The sequence below is a fragment of the Aegilops tauschii genome, chromosome 6, assembly GCF_002575655.3.
Source record: "Aegilops tauschii subsp. strangulata cultivar AL8/78 chromosome 6, Aet v6.0, whole genome shotgun sequence".
In the NCBI taxonomy this organism is placed as follows: Eukaryota; Viridiplantae; Streptophyta; class Magnoliopsida; order Poales; family Poaceae; genus Aegilops; species Aegilops tauschii.
Genome location: NC_053040.3, coordinates 19,527,885 through 19,547,440, shown reverse-complemented (window position 1 = coordinate 19,547,440; position 19,556 = coordinate 19,527,885). Strand labels below are relative to the sequence as shown.

The 19,556-nt window shown below is 45.7% G+C and overlaps 1 protein-coding gene and 1 pseudogene across 1 annotated transcript; one reads left to right on the top strand and one right to left on the bottom strand.

Moving 5' to 3' along the window:
* Window positions 1-325: 325 nt before the first annotated feature.
* LOC109762567 (histone H3.3-like) lies at window positions 326-3,150 on the bottom strand (annotated as a pseudogene).
* A 1,005-nt stretch (window positions 3,151-4,155) lies between these two features.
* On the top strand, window positions 4,156-4,975 carry LOC109762568 (histone H3.3-like). The gene is made up of 2 exons (XM_020321437.3): window positions 4,156-4,274; window positions 4,374-4,975. The coding sequence occupies exons 1-2, from the start codon at window positions 4,200-4,202 to the stop codon at window positions 4,710-4,712; spliced, it is 414 nt and encodes a 137-aa protein (XP_020177026.1). The 5' UTR covers window positions 4,156-4,199; the 3' UTR covers window positions 4,713-4,975.
* Window positions 4,976-19,556: the final 14,581 nt, after the last annotated feature.

Below are 19,556 nucleotides of genomic sequence, written 5' to 3'. Positions count from 1 at the left end.
AAGCAAAATCATTGTGGCTTGCATTGCACTGCACAATTTTATTATACAAAGTAAACTGCCCGCTATAGAGTTCGACAAGTGTGATCAAGATGAAAACTATGTACCATTGTCTTTGCCAACGACCACAACAAATGAGATGGATAGTGCTGCTATGAATCAATTCAGAGCTTGGGTCGCTGATGGGTTGTGGACCTTGAAACAACAATGATATGAATAAGTGTTGTTCGTTTATGTAATTTCTTTTATCTTGGTTGTTATGTACTATCTCTTATTTTGGTTCTTATCAACGTTAATCGTTTGTATGAACAAGTGTTATGAACAAGTGTTATTTCGGTTGTCACTATTCTGTAATTCGTTTGTATGAAAAAGAGTTATGTGAACAAGTGTTTTATCAACTTATAAGTCCCTGTAAACAAACAGGCAAGGACTCGGGACTTATAAGTCGATGTAAACAAACAAGTAGGGACTTATGACTTATAAGTTGGGACTTTAAACAAACAGGGTCTAGAAACCAGAAGCGAATCAACTACGTAGCTAGCTTACAACGAACGGCACGATGGTATAGGATCTCCGATCCAGGCTTTTAGGCGCGTTCCCCACGGATGCGGCGGGCGAGCTGGATGTCCTTGGGCATGATGGTGACGCGCTTGGCATGGATGGCGCAGAGGTTGGTGTCCTCGAAGAGCCCGACGAGGTACGCCTCGGCGGCCTCCTGGAGCGCGAGCACGGCGTGGCTCTGGAAGCGCAGATCCGTCTTGAAGTCCTGGGCGATCTCCCGCACGAGGCGCTGGAACGGCAGCTTGCGGATGAGCAGATCCGTGCTCTTCTGGTACTTGCGGATCTCCCTCAGCGCCACCGTGCCGGGCCTGTAGCGGTGGGGCTTCTTCACGCCGCCGGTGGTCGGGGCCGACTTCCTCGCCGCCTGAAAAGGAAACGCCACAATCGAAACCGTCGATCATCAGCGAATCAACAGGAGATTAGAACAGAGGAAGAAGGAGAGAAGGGAGCCGGCGAGACGTACGATGGTGGTGGCGAGCTGCTTGCGGGGGGCCTTGCCGCCGGTGGACTTGCGGGCGGTCTGCTTCGTACGCGCCATCTTCTTCTTCTTCTTCGGTTCCTCCTCGACTTGCGCTGCGGGATTTGTTGGGAGGTTGAACTCGAGCGGCTGGGACGAGGGATGGAGAGGCGTGGGGCAGCAATTTATAGATGTGGGGTGGTGGGGAAACGTGGACCGAGGCGGTTTCGTGTGAACGTTCGGGAAAAGAAATCCGGGATTGCCCCCGGTGATCCACGTGCTCTGCACTGGTTTGTGGGGAGCGACAAGGTGCGGATCTGTGACCTCGCGGTGTGCTTGGGCTCATAGGGCCTGTTTGGTGCCCCAAAAAAAATGGTTTGGTTGCCTATACGAAGTGCTGGCCTGTACACGTATGAACTTTAAATTAAACCATAGCCTCACTAGTTAGAAAAGTTTGAATCGGTCGTTTCTAGCAAACCAGGTTTAGTCAAGCATAAAAGAGGGACGACATACACGGTGTTGTATGGGGGATCGACATTAAGATGGCGGGAGAAAAAATATGTCGGCATCGGATGGCGCAAAATCGAGTCTCACCCCCCTTTTGCTCGCTCGTGCCGTTGAGGAGTCTTATCTTTCTCTCGCTCCGATCTCTAGAAGTGATTAAATTTCTTCTGCGGATTATTCTCTTACTCCTTATTGCCGGCGGCGGCGTGACTCAGATATGCAACAGTTGCCGCGGCGACGGCGACTTACATCTCGGGCACCAAGACCTGCTTCACCCCTCCAAGAGATGCTTGTCCCCTTCGTCTCAGTCTCTGGCATGGGCGTGTCATTGCCTCCAATGACGGTAAGCAGCATACAACCACCCCAGGTCTTAGGCAGGGTGTAAGGTTGATTTCACCTTTACTTACCGCAACATCGATTTCACTAGGAAAAATTGTTGAAGCTAAAAATTCAGGTAACAACACTCATCGTTATGATTCAGGCAAGAGCCATCTTGATTCACAAGAGAGTCATTCATTGCAATGAAAATCACCGTTATGGCACAATGTTAGCCAACGATAGCGAGAGGATGTCCAATCTGAACTACATCTAAAACAGTAACGATGTGGAGGGTATGAACATGCTTCGACTGGGAAGATCACCTTTTGACAAGCTTGTGGCCACATTTAGAGACATGGGGTTGCTACAAGATAGCATCCACTACTCCATGGCCCAATAGCACCGACCGACCGAAGTTTATCATCACTTACGCATGAGTGGACCGTTCGTGCCTCCGAATCTATGATGAATGATTTATGACATACGGGCCGGTTGGTAGGTCAGCGATAACGCACAACAGGGAAAGGTCAACCTGTCGGTGTTGATTACCTCGAGGTACCTTATAAACAATACACCACTGACTGTCCTTCCGGCTGATACCGGTCAGTGATGTTTGGTCGGGGGTTGGCTACATAACAGGCTACACTTCTACCAGCCCCTGCTGAGACCGGTCAATGATGTTTGGTTGGGGACTAGCTACATAACATGTTGCAATTCTACCACCCCGCTGTTGCACTACACATACACATGAATACATATTTTTCCATATCATATACCAAACAAGGGTCACTTTCATAGCTAAAAAGGATCCATATATGCATTTATATATATGGTAAATCAACATTGCACACACATTTGTGCCAACATGAATGACATAGGAAAGAAGTATATCTTAGTAAACTTATCGGCCTCGAGGAAGATCATTCCCAAGATTTGAAGGTTAGAATTCCTGCAAATTTAATTATGTCCAATAAAAATTATTATTACGCAACAACAATTACATCAACACAATCTATGTATATCATCCAACAACTATAAAACACAATACACCGTCTTCGTGCTTAGAAGGATATTTTTCTAATTCGTCATGGTATCGGGCTTTGCCATAAGTGGCTCCTTCACGAAGAAGATGACTTATTGGTAGCAGTTGGCTCTTTGGCCCAAAAAGATGGCTTGTTGGCAGCAGCTGGCCCTTTGGCCGAAGACATGGGCTCGTAGATGGAGGCGCTGGGGAGCCTAGATATCTCGACATGTAAGAACGACGATGCCGAGGGCAGCCATCTTGGTGCGTAATATTGGACTATCATGGGCATGTCCGGTTGCACCAGTCTTTGACCAAGCGAGGTAGCAGCAAACTGCACGGGAGAGGGGGGGGAGGGGGGTTTACACACATATTCTTTTGCTAATGGTTCTTTTGCATTATGAAACTCCTAGCATACATATTTTTGCTATATTTGTGTCTTCTCATTTATGGTATTCGTAGAAAATGTTCCTATTTGGTAATATTGTTTCATTGTGGGGGATATTCATTTTCGGTCGAACATGAGAAAGTAGAAAGGAGATATCCCTTTGTAATATTGTTTCAAATTTACTTTGCACACGTTGCAACACACGAATTATTTTTCTAATGGTTCTTTTACATTATTTGGGCATGTCGCAAACACAAGCATTTCAAAATTCACATACATAACATGTGTGCTCTTTTCTGTCTCAACTTTCTTCCGGATGCCTCTCTCTCTCTCTCCAAGTAAAGCCGTCGTTTGCCGCCATTCCCGACCGACGCACCCCCCCCCCCCCCCCCACACAGCCCCAAATGCTTTTCGTCAGTGTAAATCGGTCCATTAATTCTCTGGCGGATCCTCTTGCCTTCTCCGTAGGCGTCCTTGCGGCTAAACCTATTTGCTTTGGTTTCCGTCATGGTGTGGCCCTGGATGCCATCGCGGCTTCTCCAACTGGACTACCTCAACTCCATCCATGCGGTTTAAATCATGCTTATTGGGGTATGAACTGTGATTTTTTGTCTCACCCATTGCAGGGCACGGTTATGTATTTGCTAGTGCCGAAATAATATGCCAACGGACTTGGTGTGTTCAAAAAGATAATAAGAGCCCAATTACACCACCGCCAGGTCACCGATCCGCACATTGTCGCTCCCCGACCAACCAGCGCCGAGCGCGTGGATCCCCGAGGCCATCCCGAAACCCTTTTCCTCCCGAGCGGTCACAGGAAACCGCCTCGGTCCACGTTTCCCCAGCGCCCCCTCACGTATATAAATTGCCTCCGCACCCGTCGTCCAGCCGTTCGAGTTTAACCACCCAACAAATCCCGCAGCGCAAGTCGAGGAGGAACCGACCAAGGAGAGATGGCGCGTACGAAGCAGACCGCTCGCAAGTCCACCGGCGGCAAGGCCCCCCGCAAGCAGCTCGCCACCACCATCGTGCGTCTCGCCGCCTCCCTTCTCTTCTTCCTCCCCTGTTCCGATCTGCTGCAGTTTCGCTGATTATCGACGGTTTCGATTGTGGCGTTTTCTTTTCAGGCGGCGAGGAAGTCGGCCCCGACCACCGGCGGCGTGAAGAAGCCCCACCGCTACAGGCCCGGCACGGTGGCGCTAAGGGAGATCCGCAAGTACCAGAAGAGCACGGATCTCCTCATCCGCAAGCTGCCCTTCCAGCGCTTGGTGCGGGAGATCGCCCAGGACTTCAAGACCGATCTGCGCTTCCAGAGCCACGCCGTGCTCGCGCTCCAGGAGGCCGCCGAGGCGTACCTCGTCGGGCTGTTCGAGGACACCAACCTCTGCGCCATCCACGCCAAGCGCGTCACCATCATGCCCAAGGACATCCAGCTCGCCCGCCGCATCCGTGGCGAACGCGCCTAAAACCCTAGATGGGAGATCATCGTGCCGTTCGTCGTAAGCTATGTATTAGTTGATTTGCTTCTTGTTCTTAGCCGTGTCACTCGCTCGTGATAGGTAACTTTTATTTCGTTCGAAATATCTGTCTGGCTATCGTACACTATATATACTGGTTACAACAAAGACATCTCTGGTGCTTACTATTTTGGTTTGCCCTAAACGTGAAACAAATGCTGTATTGAGCATTATCGCTATTTATTCTTAGCAATTGTGAAACCGTTGCCTTCTGCTCTTTGATCCTCTTGTCCTTTCCCCTACTTTACCTTGCAACCTGTGACTCTCCTGCCTTTGGTACAATGTTGCTGTGGTGCCGTGTGGATTAACTGGGTTGTAGTTGTATTAGTTTAATTTGTATTGGCTTATTACATCCCTACTACTAATAGGTGTGGCTGACGATGGTTTGCTGGAACACGCCTGCAAGATGACGGGTGCTAAGTTTTGAAGAGTGACTGCTCTGTTACCAAAAAGGAATTGCTTTGGCCTTGTAAGACGAACTTGAAAGAACAAAATTAAATTTGCTTGATTGGTGTACATATTTACTGTTCATCTGAATGCTAACTTTGATTAGTATTATCTTGTTAGAGATTGTTGAGAACAGTATAAGTTTGACTGATTTTAGAGTTTGGATCATAAACAATTAGCAATTACACATATTATCATTCGCAATGGACAAAAAGTGAATCAGCTCAATACTAGTATATAAAGTAAATTAAAATTTATATATTCGGAGGGGGTAACAAGCACCCCCAGCGGATGCTCCCCTGCTAATTAGAATTTATGTTAATGTCTCAAATTATATGAGGAGATTGAGAAATGGACGAATCTTGTATAGTTAATCTGACAGTTGATAGATGCATGATGATCTTTCATTTGTACAATTTTGTGCTGTTTCATGGAGTTGAATTCAATTTTGTTAGTTGTGAAAGTGACCGATGGCGATGCATACATGTCATTCATAATTGCTACAATTACACGGATGATATGGATTGTTACAACAAACAAACTCTATACAATGCAAGCATGGGCTGAATTGCTAAATTAGATTAGGGAGCCAAACAACAACAACAATATATTCTATTAATTCTCGCTGCTTTAGTATAACTTTGTACTAAAGTTTTACTAAAGCACCGAAAAGCAGTATGGATAAGGAGTAGAGATATACAAGTTATATAGATGATGGATTTCAACTTTAGCTCGTTTATAAACTAGCACTTCCATCATATCTATTTACATTGGTTGCATGAGCCCGTATAATGGACTGCAGTTACATTTGCTCAACAATTCATAGATAATATTCTTGAGTCAGTGGGACTGCAAGTTATCAGAAATCCATACGGTTCTTGCTGATTGTTAGTCCTTATTCGTAGCCGCTCTCGAGATACAACAGATAGAAATGGTCTGTTTGGATGCGATGTATTGACATATCCAGATACATTGCAAAGTGTCGTATAAAATAGTATCTGATATTTCAGTTGACGATTCCAGGCTCGAATGATTGGCACCTATTTTAAATTTTCTGTTACTTGAGCGGGTGTGGCTGTGGGGGCTATGTGTGTACCTGTAGTAGGGATGTCCCCATAATAACATCTACGATATCATCTAACGAGCATTACATCAAAGTTTATGCTCATAGGATTTATGAAGTTATGTGGGCGATTACGAACTACATGTAGATAGATCGGCTCCATGTATTATAGTAAAACTTATATCATTGATCGGTCATATTTGCTTATGTACATAGGCTTTTCTGTGGTACTATAATCTTCTAGCTACAAAACAGTAGAAATTTTAAAGTGAACTACTTAACATTAGGTGACGGCAAATTAATTCCACTGAAGTAAGATGCTGGTTTCTTCCATTATAAAAAATAATGTATGTGCTTAAAATTATTGTCTTAGTGCTTATAGCTGATGGGCGGTCTAAAAAATGCTTGTGCATGCTTTGTATTTTCATTTTTGGAAGATATTTACGCATATGAGAAAATCACTCAAGATACCTAGTAGGACTAAAAAAAGATATAGAGAATGTTATTAACTGATGAGCTAATTTTCCGATAGCTTTTCAAATAAATATACATAAAAAACTCCGTATGCACTATGCCCCACAGGTAAGTGAGTACATAACCTTCTTATTACTACTTCTTGAATCTTCTTGCCTCCACCCCAGTTGGATATATATGCAAGCATGAACGCATTTGTTTTGATAATGAAATAAAAGAAAAATAAAGAATCATCCATCAATGAAGTACATCTCTTACTGTCTGAATGTGTTTGCCATTGTATTTAGAAATACCACATTTAATTAAATGTTAGCTAAACTCACTATTTATACGATGAGGAAACATGCTGATATGGAGAAAAAAAGCTTACCATTCTCGTTAAATTCTTGATTGAATTATAGCAGTCCTTCCGCCATCTAAAGGAAACGCTTTGTATAGAAGGCAAATAAGAGCAGCATGAAAGTTCTTAACTTGAAGAAGTTTTTTTTTTTTTGCATGAAACCTGAAGAAATTGTTGTCTTAACATTATTACTAAAGAGTAAAACTTGGTTACCTAGCACCTCTCACAGCGATTTAAGGTAATCAACCCTCAGATCTGCAAACGAATGCACTCGATGCTCTCTCGTGGAGCGCATGTCGGCCTCCTTGCCGTGCTAACTGCGCGAACCGTTCTCGGAGCCTGCATGTTAACTGGGCCATGGTGGGCCGCTCATTCACTAGCGGAAGCCAGCAACTCATATTTATTGCGCCTGAACTATTCCTCTTTCTTTTCCGTTTCTCCTGCCCCATGTACTCAGCCCCGTGGCGGCAGCGGCACCATGTGGTAGAGCTCGACCGCTCAACTGTCCTTCCACGCCATCATTGGTAAACCAACCGGCGAACCATGGTCTTCCGTGCCATCACTTAGAAAGCAGGAGACCTCTAAAGTGAAGAACCATGTGAAAAACAAGAGAGTATCTAGACCTCTAAAGTGAAGAACCAAGTGAAAAACAAGAGAGTATCTCTAATTTTCCTGATGATCTAAAAATCTCAAATTTTTCTTGCTCATAAGGATCTTGAGACAAAGAGGTGACCTAATTTATAGTGCATAAATTGCATTGCAAGCTCACTACCTTGACAGCTAGATACTCTCAAGTCCAATGTGTACGAGATCAGGAAAGTGAACACATAAATTTGACAGTCGTGTTCAGTGTTCTTTCAAATCACTCCACACCAGGGTAATTAGTTAGGGTGCCTGTAGAACCTTAAGGGTACCAGTTTAAGGCCAGGCCATAGCCTATTATCCAAAAAAATAGCTATGGAGCCACCAGGTTGGACATGGGGACACGTTCGTCGTTCAGTGTCCAGTGTTTTTGTTGAAATTTATCGAATTAAGTTTTATTGAGAACAACCTTTTCAAAGCCGCCAATGCATTTTGCTTACAATTGAGGTGCTACCTGTTCTATAGTTCCATTTTCGTCGACGTCCAAAACGGCATGGTCCTCGGCACATCGTTCCTGTGCCAGGGAGCTACCGGGTCTCCTTGTCATCCAGACAAGCTCGGCCACGCAGACTCCTGCCATGGCTGTCGCCGCTCTCCTCGCCCGACCCTTATAGCTTAATCCCTCTGGCGTCCACCAACTAACCTTAGGCCTCCTCCATGCACCCACCAGAGGAGAAGGCGTTCACCGAAGACGCACGCGAGCTCCCGGCCTCCACATCACCTCCCCCGGGTCGACCACCCCTGTTGCCTGAGCCATGGTGTTCCGGGATTGGTTGCTTCTCACGTAGATCAATAGTGAGGATGGAAATTGTCTCCGGGCACGTCCACATCCATGTCTCGTCTGCACCTACCTTTCGTCTTTGGTAGCATCGCCACCTCTCTGTTGACCTTGTCCCACCCGCGAGGTGTTCGACCTGTTGTCCTAGCACTAGTAGAAAACTGGGCTTTGGTCACAAGGCAATATTCACATTAGTTCCGGTTCAGTCACGAACCGGGACTAATGTGAGCATTGGTCCCGGTTCGTGCGACCAGGGGTCTGCCGGGCCTCGTGGGGGCATTGGTCCTGGTTCGTCCGGACCCGTTGGTCCCGGTTGGTGGGACAAACCGGGACCAATGGGCTACGCTCCTGGCCCACCATCCTTTAGTCCCGGTTCCTACCACAAACTGGGACTAAAGGGCTGGTCCTAGTTGCGGCCAGTGTTTAGTCCCACCTCGCCAACCGAAGGGCGCTCACACCAGTTTATAAGCCCGTCCCTCTATGCCTTGTCGAGCTTCTCTTAAAGTGAAAATAGATGCCCTTATACAGGGAATTTTACCTAAATTCACAGTAAATTTCATAAAAATTTACTATGAATTTAGGTTTAATTTTCTCTATAAGCGCATCTATGTTCATTTTTTTATATTTATAAAATAAATAAACCTTAATAAAATAAATAAAACTAAATAAATCTTAATAAAATAAAATAAAATAAACTATAGTAACTACAATAAATAAACCTTAATAAATTAAGTAAAAATAGCAGCAGTAAAATAAATAAAAATAGCAGCAGTAAAATAAATAAAAATAAAATAATTAAAGTAAAATACATAAGTAATTAGAAATAAAATAAATAAGTTTTTTGTTGTAAGTAGAAACAAAACAAAACAAATAAAGCAAAAGAAAAAAACACAGAGGAAAAAAATTATGACACCTACTGGGCCACAACGGCCTGAATACGACTAGAAACCCATCCATGGGCCAGGATTCAGGCCCGCAGAAGGCCCAGTAGGCCCCACAGGCAAAGAGAACAGTTAGGCCCGAAAGCCTGCAGTTGAGAGGAGTTCGAGAGGGTGGGCGCAGCAGCGCTTATAAACCACTCTCGAGCTCTCTCAACTAGCGAGGTGGGACTAAACTTTTGACGCGGGGCAGCACAAGGCCTTTGGTCCCGGTTGGTGCCACCAACCGGGACTAAAGGGGGCATTGGTCCCGGTTCGTGGCACCAACCGGGACCAAAGGCCTTTAGTCCCGGTTGGTGCCACGAACCGGGACCAATGAGTTCCCTATATATACCCCATCGCCACAGCAGAGCACTCCAGAGTGCTCTGTTTTTTCTGGCCGGCGAGGGGAGGGCATGTGGGTGCTCTAGCTCACCTCCTATGCACATGAGGTGTTCGATGAAATGTCTGAGCCACACTAGTTAATCTTTCTCCTCTCGAAACTCGACCTCCGAGCTCCATTTTCCCCGAGATTTGTCTAGGTTTAGCGGTCCGTCATGTCCCGTCCCCGTCTTCACTGCCGTCGATCGCCCGCGCCGATCTCGTCGCCAGCACCACCGTGGTGAGCCTCTTGTTCTTATCTTCTTTCTGAAAGGAAAATTTTCTTACTTTAGATAGTTACTTGTCTAATTTTGTTACTTTTATTATTTCTTCTTATTACATAGTGCGATGGTTTTGGTATCCGCCCCCGTCGGCCCTCGTCCTGTCTATGATTCGAATGTGGTATATATAATCTTTTTATAACTATTTGGTTCATTTATTGTTTATGACAAATATACCGACCAACGTGACATAGATTTTATTTATCTAGGAGGTGGTTGAACCGGAAATTCTAACCGACCCTATTGTCGAGAGGTTAAATTTAGTTGAAGAAGAAAACAATTACTTGAAGGAAAAAATAAAAAAAATTGAGGAGGAGAAGATGATATTGGAGTTGCATGTTGCGGATGTCATCGATGATCACAAGATCAAGATGGATGCAATGCGCTTGAAGATTATTAAGATTAGAAAATATGCCATTCATACCGAGGCTTGGTATCATTATGCCGTTGGATCAATTGTTACCTTGGTTGCGATTATGATCGCATTTGTTTTCGCATTGAAATGTTTTACATAGTTTCAATGTATGGTTTAATTAATTAGATGCTCTGGAGAGCTATATATATGTTGTTAGATGAGAACTATGTATGTACTTTGGTTCTAATGTGATGATGAACTTCTATTAATTTGGTCACTTAATTATCTATTCATGATGTTCTGTAATGGTTTTTGACACACTTAATTATATATAATGCACGCAGATGAACCGGCAATGGATGTACGGTGACAGACACACCTCCGAGTACATTAAGGGCGTGCATGATTTTCTCGAAGTGGCTGAGGCAAACAAGCAGAATGGTTTTATGTGTTGTCCATGCCCTATATGTGGGAATACGAAGTCTTACTCTGACCGGAAAATCCTTCACACCCACCTGCTTTACAAGGGTTTCATGCCACACTATAATGTTTGGACGAGGCACGGAGAAATAGGGGTTATGATGGAAGACGGCGAAGAAGAAGAGGACGATGACAACTATGTGCCCCCTGAATACGGTGATGCTGCAACGGGGGAAGCTGCTGAAGATCAAGAGGAACCAGACGATGTGCCCAATGATGCTGCAAGGGGGGAAGCTGCTGAAGATCAAGAGGAACCAGTGCCCGATGATGATGATCTCCGCCGGGTCATAGTCGATGCAAGGACGCAATGCGAAAGTCAAAAGGAGAAGCTGAAGTTCGATCGCATGTTAGAGGATCACAAAAAAGGGTTGTACCCCGATTGCGAAGATAGCAACACAAAGCTCGGTACTGTACTGGAATTGCTGCAGTGGAAGGCAGAGAATGTTGTGCCTGACAAAGGATTTGAGAAGCTATTGAAAATATTGAAGAAGAAGCATCCAAAGGATAACGAATTGCCCGACAGTACATATGCAGCAAAGAAGGTCGTATGCCCTCTAGGATTGGAGGTGCAGAAGATACATGCATGCCCTAATGACTGCATCCTCTACCGCGGTGCGTACAAGGATCTGAACACATGCCCGGTATGCGGTGCATTGCAGTATAAGATCAGACGAGGTGACCCTGGTGATGTTGACGGCGAGCCCCCCAGGAAGAGGGTTCCTGCGAAGGTGATGTGGTATGCTCCTATAATACCACGGTTGAAACGTCTGTTCAGAAACGAAGAGCATGCCAAGTTGATGCGATGGCACAGTGAGGAACGTATGAAAGACGGGAAGTTGAGAGCACCCGCTGACGGGTCGCAGTGGAGAAAAATCGAGAGAAAGTACTGGGCTGAGTTTGCAGCTGACCCAAGGAACGTATGGTTTGGTTTAAGCGCGGATGGCATTAATCCTTTCGGGGAGCAGAGCAGCAATCACAGCACCTGGCCCGTGACTCTATGTATGTATAACCTTCCTCCTTGGATGTGCATGAAGCGGAAGTTCATTATGATGCCAGTTCTCATCCAAGGCCCTAAGCAACCCGGCAACGACATTGATGTGTACCTAAGGCCATTAGTTGAAGAACTTTTACAGCTGTGGAATGGAAACGGTGTACGTACGTGGGATGAGCACAAACAGGAGGAATTTAACCTGCACGCGTTGCTGTTTGTAACCATCAACGATTGGCCCGCTCTCAGTAACCTTTCAGGACAGACAAACAAGGGATACCACGCATGCACGCACTGTTTAGATGACACTGAAAGTATATACCTGGACAAAAGCAGGAAGAATGTGTACCTGGGCCATCGTCGATTTCTTCTGACCAACCATCAATGTCGAAAGAAAGGCAAGCATTTCAAAGGCGAGGCAGATCACCGGAAGAAGCCCGCCATGCGTACCGGTGATCACGTACTTGCTATGGTCAATGATTTACACGTAATCTTTGGAAAGGGTCCCGGCGGACTAGCTGTTCCGAATGACGCTGAGGGACACGCACCCATGTGGAAGAAGAAATCTATATTTTGGGACCTACCCTACTGGAAAGAGCTAGAGGTCCGCTCTTCAATCGACGTGATGCACGTGACGAAGAACCTTTGCGTGAACCTGCTAGGCTTCTTGGGCGTGTATGGGAAGACAAAAGATACACCTGAGGCACGGGAGGACCTGCAACGTTTGCACGAAAAAGACGGCATGCCTCCGAAGCAGTATGAAGGTCCTGCCAGCTACGCTCTTACGAAAGAAGAGAAAGAAATCTTCTTTGAATGCCTGCTCAGTATGAAGGTCCCGACTGGCTTCTCGTCGAATATAAAGGGAATAATAAATATGCCAGAGAAAAAGTTCCAGAACCTAAAGTCTCATGACTGCCACGTGATTATGACGCAACTGCTTCCGGTTGCATTGAGGGGGCTTCTACCGGAAAACGTCCGATTAGCCATTGTGAAGCTATGTGCATTCCTCAATGCAATCTCTCAGAAGGTGATCGATCCAGAAATCATACCCAGGCTAAGGAGTGATGTGGCGCAATGTCTTGTCAGTTTCGAGCTGGTGTTCCCACCATCCTTCTTCAATATCATGACGCACGTCCTAGTTCATCTAGTCGACGAGATTGTCATTCTGGGGCCCGTATTTCTACACAATATGTTCCCCTTTGAGAGGTTCATGGGAGTCCTAAAGAAATATGTCCGTAACCGCGCTAGGCCAGAAGGAAGCATCTCCATGGGCCATCAAACAGAGGATGTCATTGGGTTTTGTGTTGACTTCATTCCTGGCCTTAAGAAGATAGGTCTCCCTAAATCGCGGTATGAGGGGAGACTGACTGGAAAAGGCACGCTTGGAGGGGACTCAATAATATGCAGGGACGGATATTCTTTGTCTCAAGCACACTACACAGTTCTACAAAACTCTACCTTAGTGACCCCGTATGTCGATGAACACAAGAATACTCTGCGCTCCAAACACCCGGAGCAGTGTGACAACTGGATTACATGTGAACACATCAGGACTTTCAGCAGTTGGTTGAAAACACGTCTCAGAGGTGACACCACTGTTTGTGATGAGTTGTACTCGTTGTCCAGGGGACCATCTTCGACTGTATTGACTTACAAAGGATACGAGATAAATGGGAATACATTTTACACGATCGCCCAAGATCAAAAGAGCACCAACCAAAACAGCGGTGTCCGCTTTGATGCAGCAACCGAGAGGGGAAAGGACACATATTATGGTTACATAATGGATATATGGGAACTTGACTACGGACATGATTTTAAGGTCCCTTTGTTTAAGTGCAAATGGGTCAATCTGTCAGGAGGCGGGGTACAGGTAGACCCACAGTACGAAATGACAACAGTGGATCTGAACAATCTTGGGTACACTGACGAACCGTTCGTCCTAGCCAATGATGTGGCACAAGTTATCTATGTGAAGGACATGTCTACCAGACCGAGGAAAAGAAAAGATAAGGAAGCGAATACATCATACGATGAGCCAAAGCGCTACATAGTTCTTTCAGGAAAAAGGGACATTGTGGGAGTGGAGGGCAAGACAGACATGTCTGAAGATTATGAAAAGTTTCATGAAATTCCTCCCTTCAAAGTCAAGGCTGACCCAAGCATCTTGATAAACGATGAAGATTATCCATGGTTACGGTGCAATAAGCAAATGACACAAGCGAAGAAAAAGTGAAGACTTTCTCCCGCAACTATTATGATGATACCATGCCAACTTTGTAATAGACGAGTATGATACCATTGTCCGTTTTGTACAAGAAGTGCATCTAGTTTTTGCCGTAACCCTCTCAACTTTCTTGCACATGCTATGTGGATGAAATGATGATACCATGCCAACTTTCAACCTTTTCAGAGTTCATTTGAAATGCTTTTCAATTTTAGGGTCTTATAGCTCAAAATAATTAGTAAATGCATGAAAAATAACAGGCCAAAAATTAAAAATTATGCCACCTACTGGGCCACCACGGCCTGAATACGATTAGAAACCCATCCATGGGCCAGGATTCAGGCCCGCAGAAGGCCCAGTAGGCCCACAGGCATGTACAGAGAGGTTAGGCCCGTAAGCCTGCTTTAAAGAGGAGCTCGACAGCTCAGGCGCACCGCACCTTATAAACAGGTGCGGCTCTCTCTTAGCTAGCGAGGTGGGACTAAACTCACCACCACGCCGCTGTGCAAGGCCATTGGTCCCGGTTGGTGGCATGAACCGGGACCAATTCCACCCTTTGGTCCCTGTTGGTGCCACGAACCGGTACTAATGATGTTGTGGCCCCACGAGCACCTTTAGTACCGGTTCGTGGCACACGAACCGGTACTAGAGTTTCTTACTGAGCAGTTTTTTAGTCCCACCTCGCTAGCTGAGAGGCACTAGGAGCGGTTTATAAGCCCTGAGTGCAGAGACGATGAAGAAGAGGCGCAATGCTCACGTTGCTTAGCTTCAAGCCTTGAGGAATAAGGTAGACTGCATGGAGCTATGTGCAGTGCAGTCTACACTATTCCGAAAGGCTTGAAGCAAATCAACGAGCATTGCGCCTCTTTTTTATTTTTAATAACTTATTACAACTCCGGACTTCTTGTGTTCCGACAAAATAAAATAAACTTTAATAAAATTTATGAAACTAAAATTAACAAAGTATTTTCTGTTCAAAACATTATAAGAAACCTCTATTATTATTGAAACTAAAATCATATAAAACTGATGCAACTAAAATTATCGAAGTATTTTCTGTTCAAAATCATTAAAAACAAAAAGAACTTTCATAAAGAACTTTTTTTGATAGAAACTTTAATAGCAAAAAGAATTATCATAAAGTAAAATAAATAAGTAATTAGAAACAAAATAAAATAAAATAAATAAGTTTTTTGTTGTAAGTAGAAACAAAACAAAATAAATAAAGCAAAAAAGAAAACAAAAAAACTAAATACAGCAAAAAGAATTTTCATAAAGAACTTTTTTTGATAGAAACTTTAATAGCAAAAAGAATTATCATAAAGTAAAATAAATAAGTAATTAGAAACAAAATAAAATAAAATAAATAAGTTTTTTGTTGTAAGTAGAAACAAAACAAAATAAATAAAGCAAAAAAGAAAACAAAAAAACTAAATACAGCAAAAAGAATTTTCATAAAGAACTTTTTTTGATAGAAACTTTAATAGCAAAAAGAATTATCATAAAGTAAAATAAATAAGTAATTAGAAATAAAATAAATAAGTTTTTTGTTGTAAGTAGAAACAAAACAAAATAAATAAAGCAAAAAAGAAAACAAAAAAACTAAATACAGCAAAAAAAATTGTTGGGGCGCTGCCCGCTTGGCCTTCCAACCCTCAGGTTTGCAAATACAGGCCCAGAAGGGCTAGGAGGCTAAACGGGCAGCGCGCCAAAGTTAGGCCCAGAAGCCTGCTATAGAGAGGAGTTCGAAACAGCAGCCGCGTCGCGGCTTTTAAACTGGTACGGGTGCCCCTCGGCTAGCGAGGTGGGACTAAATTTTTGGCCGCGATGCGGGCAGCAAGAGGCCTTTGGTCCCGGTTCGTGGCACCAACCGGGACCAATGCCCTGGCATTGGTCCCGGTTCGTGCCACGAACCGGGACCAATGCCCTTGCTATATAACGAGGACTTGTGAAAATTTCACATCTCCCTCGCCTCCCTCGCCAGTTGCCCCCGCCGCCAGGCTGCCCAAATCGCTCGCGCGCTCCTCGTCGCCGTCGCCGCCGCCGGCCGCCATCCCCGTCTCCCCGTGCCCCTGCCCCGCGCCCGAGCCCACGCCGGCCGCCGCCCCGTGCCCCTGCCCCGTCCCCGAGCACGCACGGCCGCGCCCCTGCGCCCCGGCCCGCCCCCACCATTGTCGTCGTCGCCGGCGCCCGCCCCCACTGCCGCCCCTCCTCCCCGTTCGGTCCGGCTCCGGTGACCCCCTTTCCTCCCTGTCCCCTCGATCCTCTTCATATAATTTTTTTTCATATGCATATGTTGATTATATGGATGGATGGATGATGTATATGTTCATTATATGGATGGATGGATGATGTATGCTTTTTTTCATATAATTTTTTTAGGCAGATTTTTAGATTTTTTTGTGTATGTATGTATGTATGTTCATATGTATGTATGTTTATATGCAAAGCATATGCAAAGAAAATGTATGAATGGTCATATGCAAAGAAAAATGTATGTATGGTCATATGCAAAGAAAATGTATGTATGTATGTTCATATGAAAGAAAAATGTATGTATGTATGTTCATATGCATATGCAAAGAAAATGTATGTTCATATGCATATGCAAAGAAAATGTATGTTCATATATATGATGTTATGTTCATATAAAAAGGAAAATAAGAAGAGGAAGAAAGGAGAAGAAGAGGAGAGGAAGAAGAGGAGAGGAAGAAGAGGAGAAATAAATAAGAAGGGGAAAAAGAAGAGGAGAAGAAGAAAGGAATAGAAGAGAAGAAGAAAAAATAGAAAAAAATCTATTTTTTTCTTCTTCTCTCCTCTATTCCTTTCTTCTTCTCCTCTTTTTTTTTTCTTCGATCTTCTCCTCTATTCCTTTTCTTCTTCTCCTCTTTTTATTTCTTCTTCGTTTTCTTATGTTTTATCGGGTCTGTCGTCGTCGATATACCCCTCTCCCGATAACTTCAACACGAGGGGGGTCGATATACCCCCTCCCCGCCGATAATATTATTTTCCCATGTATGTATGTCGTCGTTGTCGATATAACCCCCTCCCGATAACTTCAACACGTGGGGGGGGGGGGGGTCGATATACCCCCTCCCCGATAACATTATTTTCCCATGTATGTATGTCGTCGTTGTCGATATATATAACTCCCTCCCAGATAACTTCGACATGATGGACGGTCGATATTTATACCCCCTCTCGACCATGATAACTTATACCACGGGAGCACCCCCCGACCCTCTCGCTCGACCAAAACTCTCGAGGACACCCAAACCCTAGAAAAAAACGATGTCGGTCTCCTACCCCCTCCCGCCGCGCCCCTACCCTTGAAGCGTTGCCTAGGCCACCCCAAACCCGGAATAAGCTGGGTCTACGTTTGCACTAATATATCCACCTGCTGTCATGTTTGTGTAATAATTGCCATGTTGTAATATTTGCAGAAACAATGGAGCACGGACGAGACGAGCAAGCAGAAGAGGTGTTGGGGGACATAATCTTAGCCGGAGGTGATATCTTGTTGTATCTTAACGACAATGATGGTCTGGAAGAACAGGGTGAAGAAGCAGGCTACGGTGATCGAAGAGTGGAGGAAGAAAGACATGATTATGATGGCTCCGGTGACCCAATGCTGGTGCAAGAAGGAGCCCGTGGTGACGGCTCCGGTGACCGAACAGAGTCCGGCCAGGTAAATATATTAGTTAAGCCTGTGCTGACTAGCTAATTGATGCATTCATTGTTTTGGTATGTACACATATTAATTAACACTCGCCTTTCTTCTTTTTTCTAGCCCTCCAGATCGAGCACAACTGCGGTAAAGAGACGAGGCCCGAAGAGAAAGTTGCGCTCGGATGAAAGGTTTGAGATCACAGCAATCGCGCGCGACGGCCAACCGATTGAACCCATCCGGACAAAGGATGCATTTGCTGCTCAGTGCGGGGTTCTAGTTAGGGACAAGATCCCGATCAGCATCCACCAATGGTATAAGCCTAAGAAGGAAGACCCTGAGGTGTCTTATGTCAATGATATGCAGAAAGATGATCTTTGGACTGAGCTGAAGGCAAATTTCACCCTACCGCCAGAGGAGGATCCGGAGAAGCCAGTTATAGAGCGATTAAGCAAGTCTCATGCTCTTAAGAAGATGGCAGACCTATTCAGGAGGTGGAAGAATGAGCTGAAAACATTTGTCGACAAAGAAGAGACACCAGAATTCATTGGCCGGTATGAGAAGATCAGAGATCACTGGCCTGCATTTGTGGCCCACAAGACATCAGAAAAGAGTAAGAAGATGTCAGCGACAAACAAGAAGAATGCTGCAAAGAAGAAGCTTCACCATCGCACGGGGTCAGGTGGCTACCTCAAAGCCCGACCTAAGTGGGCCAAGGCTGAGAATGATCTGCTTGAAAAAGGGATCGAACCACAGACAATGAACTGGACAGACCGTTGCCGGACTTGGTTCTTCGGGGCTGGTGGAACCTTGGACCCTGTATCAGGGAGGTGCGTTTGGACGAACGAGCTTTTGAGAATACCAGTCAAGAAGATTCAGCAATATATCGATGCAGCGCAGGAAGGGACGTTCGTTCCAGACAGAGAGAACGACGAGCTCACAATGGCCCTCGGGAATCCTGAGCACCCTGGACGGACACGAGGCACGCCAGGCTCCGTTCCGTGGAAGGCTAGTTTTCCGGACGCGGGTGGTTACAAAAGCCAGGAGAGGACGAAAAAAGTGGAGCAGATCCAAATTCAGAAGCTGCACGAAAGGGTTCAAGCGCTAGAGGAACGAGACGGCAATCGACATGCCGAAACTGCCCCCGAAGCTAGACCGCCATCTCAGCGGAGAAGCAGCGTGGCTTCCACCGAGCTGCTTCAGCTGGAGCATGCGGCTCCTGCTAGCTACCCCGTGGATGCTATCACGGAGTCTCAACATTGCCACCTTATGGCGGAATGGCAGAACTTCAAAGTCAAGGCGGCTGTTGGCTCTGTTTTACCTCCTGAACCCGGCGCAACCTACCACTGTCGGCCGATTCCAGAAGGATATGCCAGGGTGATGGTGGATGAAATAACGGAGGGATTTGAGGAGCTCCAGCTTGACCACCCTACCGGTGAAGGGGAGACTCGGCTGGGTTCTGCTCTGAAGACTCCATGCCTATGGCGGAAGGAGCTCATCAAGCTTCCGAACTGGACGGCTCCGGCGAGTAAGGGCACTCTGCCTCCTCCTCCGGCGAGCGATCAGGGCACTCAGCCTCCTCCTCCGGCGCGTGGCGCCACTCCGCCTCCTTCTCCGCCAGCGTCGGCGCGCCAGAGCAGCCAGCCTCCTCCTTCTCCGCCTCGTCAGCAAGGGCGGAAGAGACCCGCCGCCGCTGCGGCTGCTCCGGCACGTCGTAGTCCTTCTCCTCTGCCTCATAAGCAAGGAAAGAAGA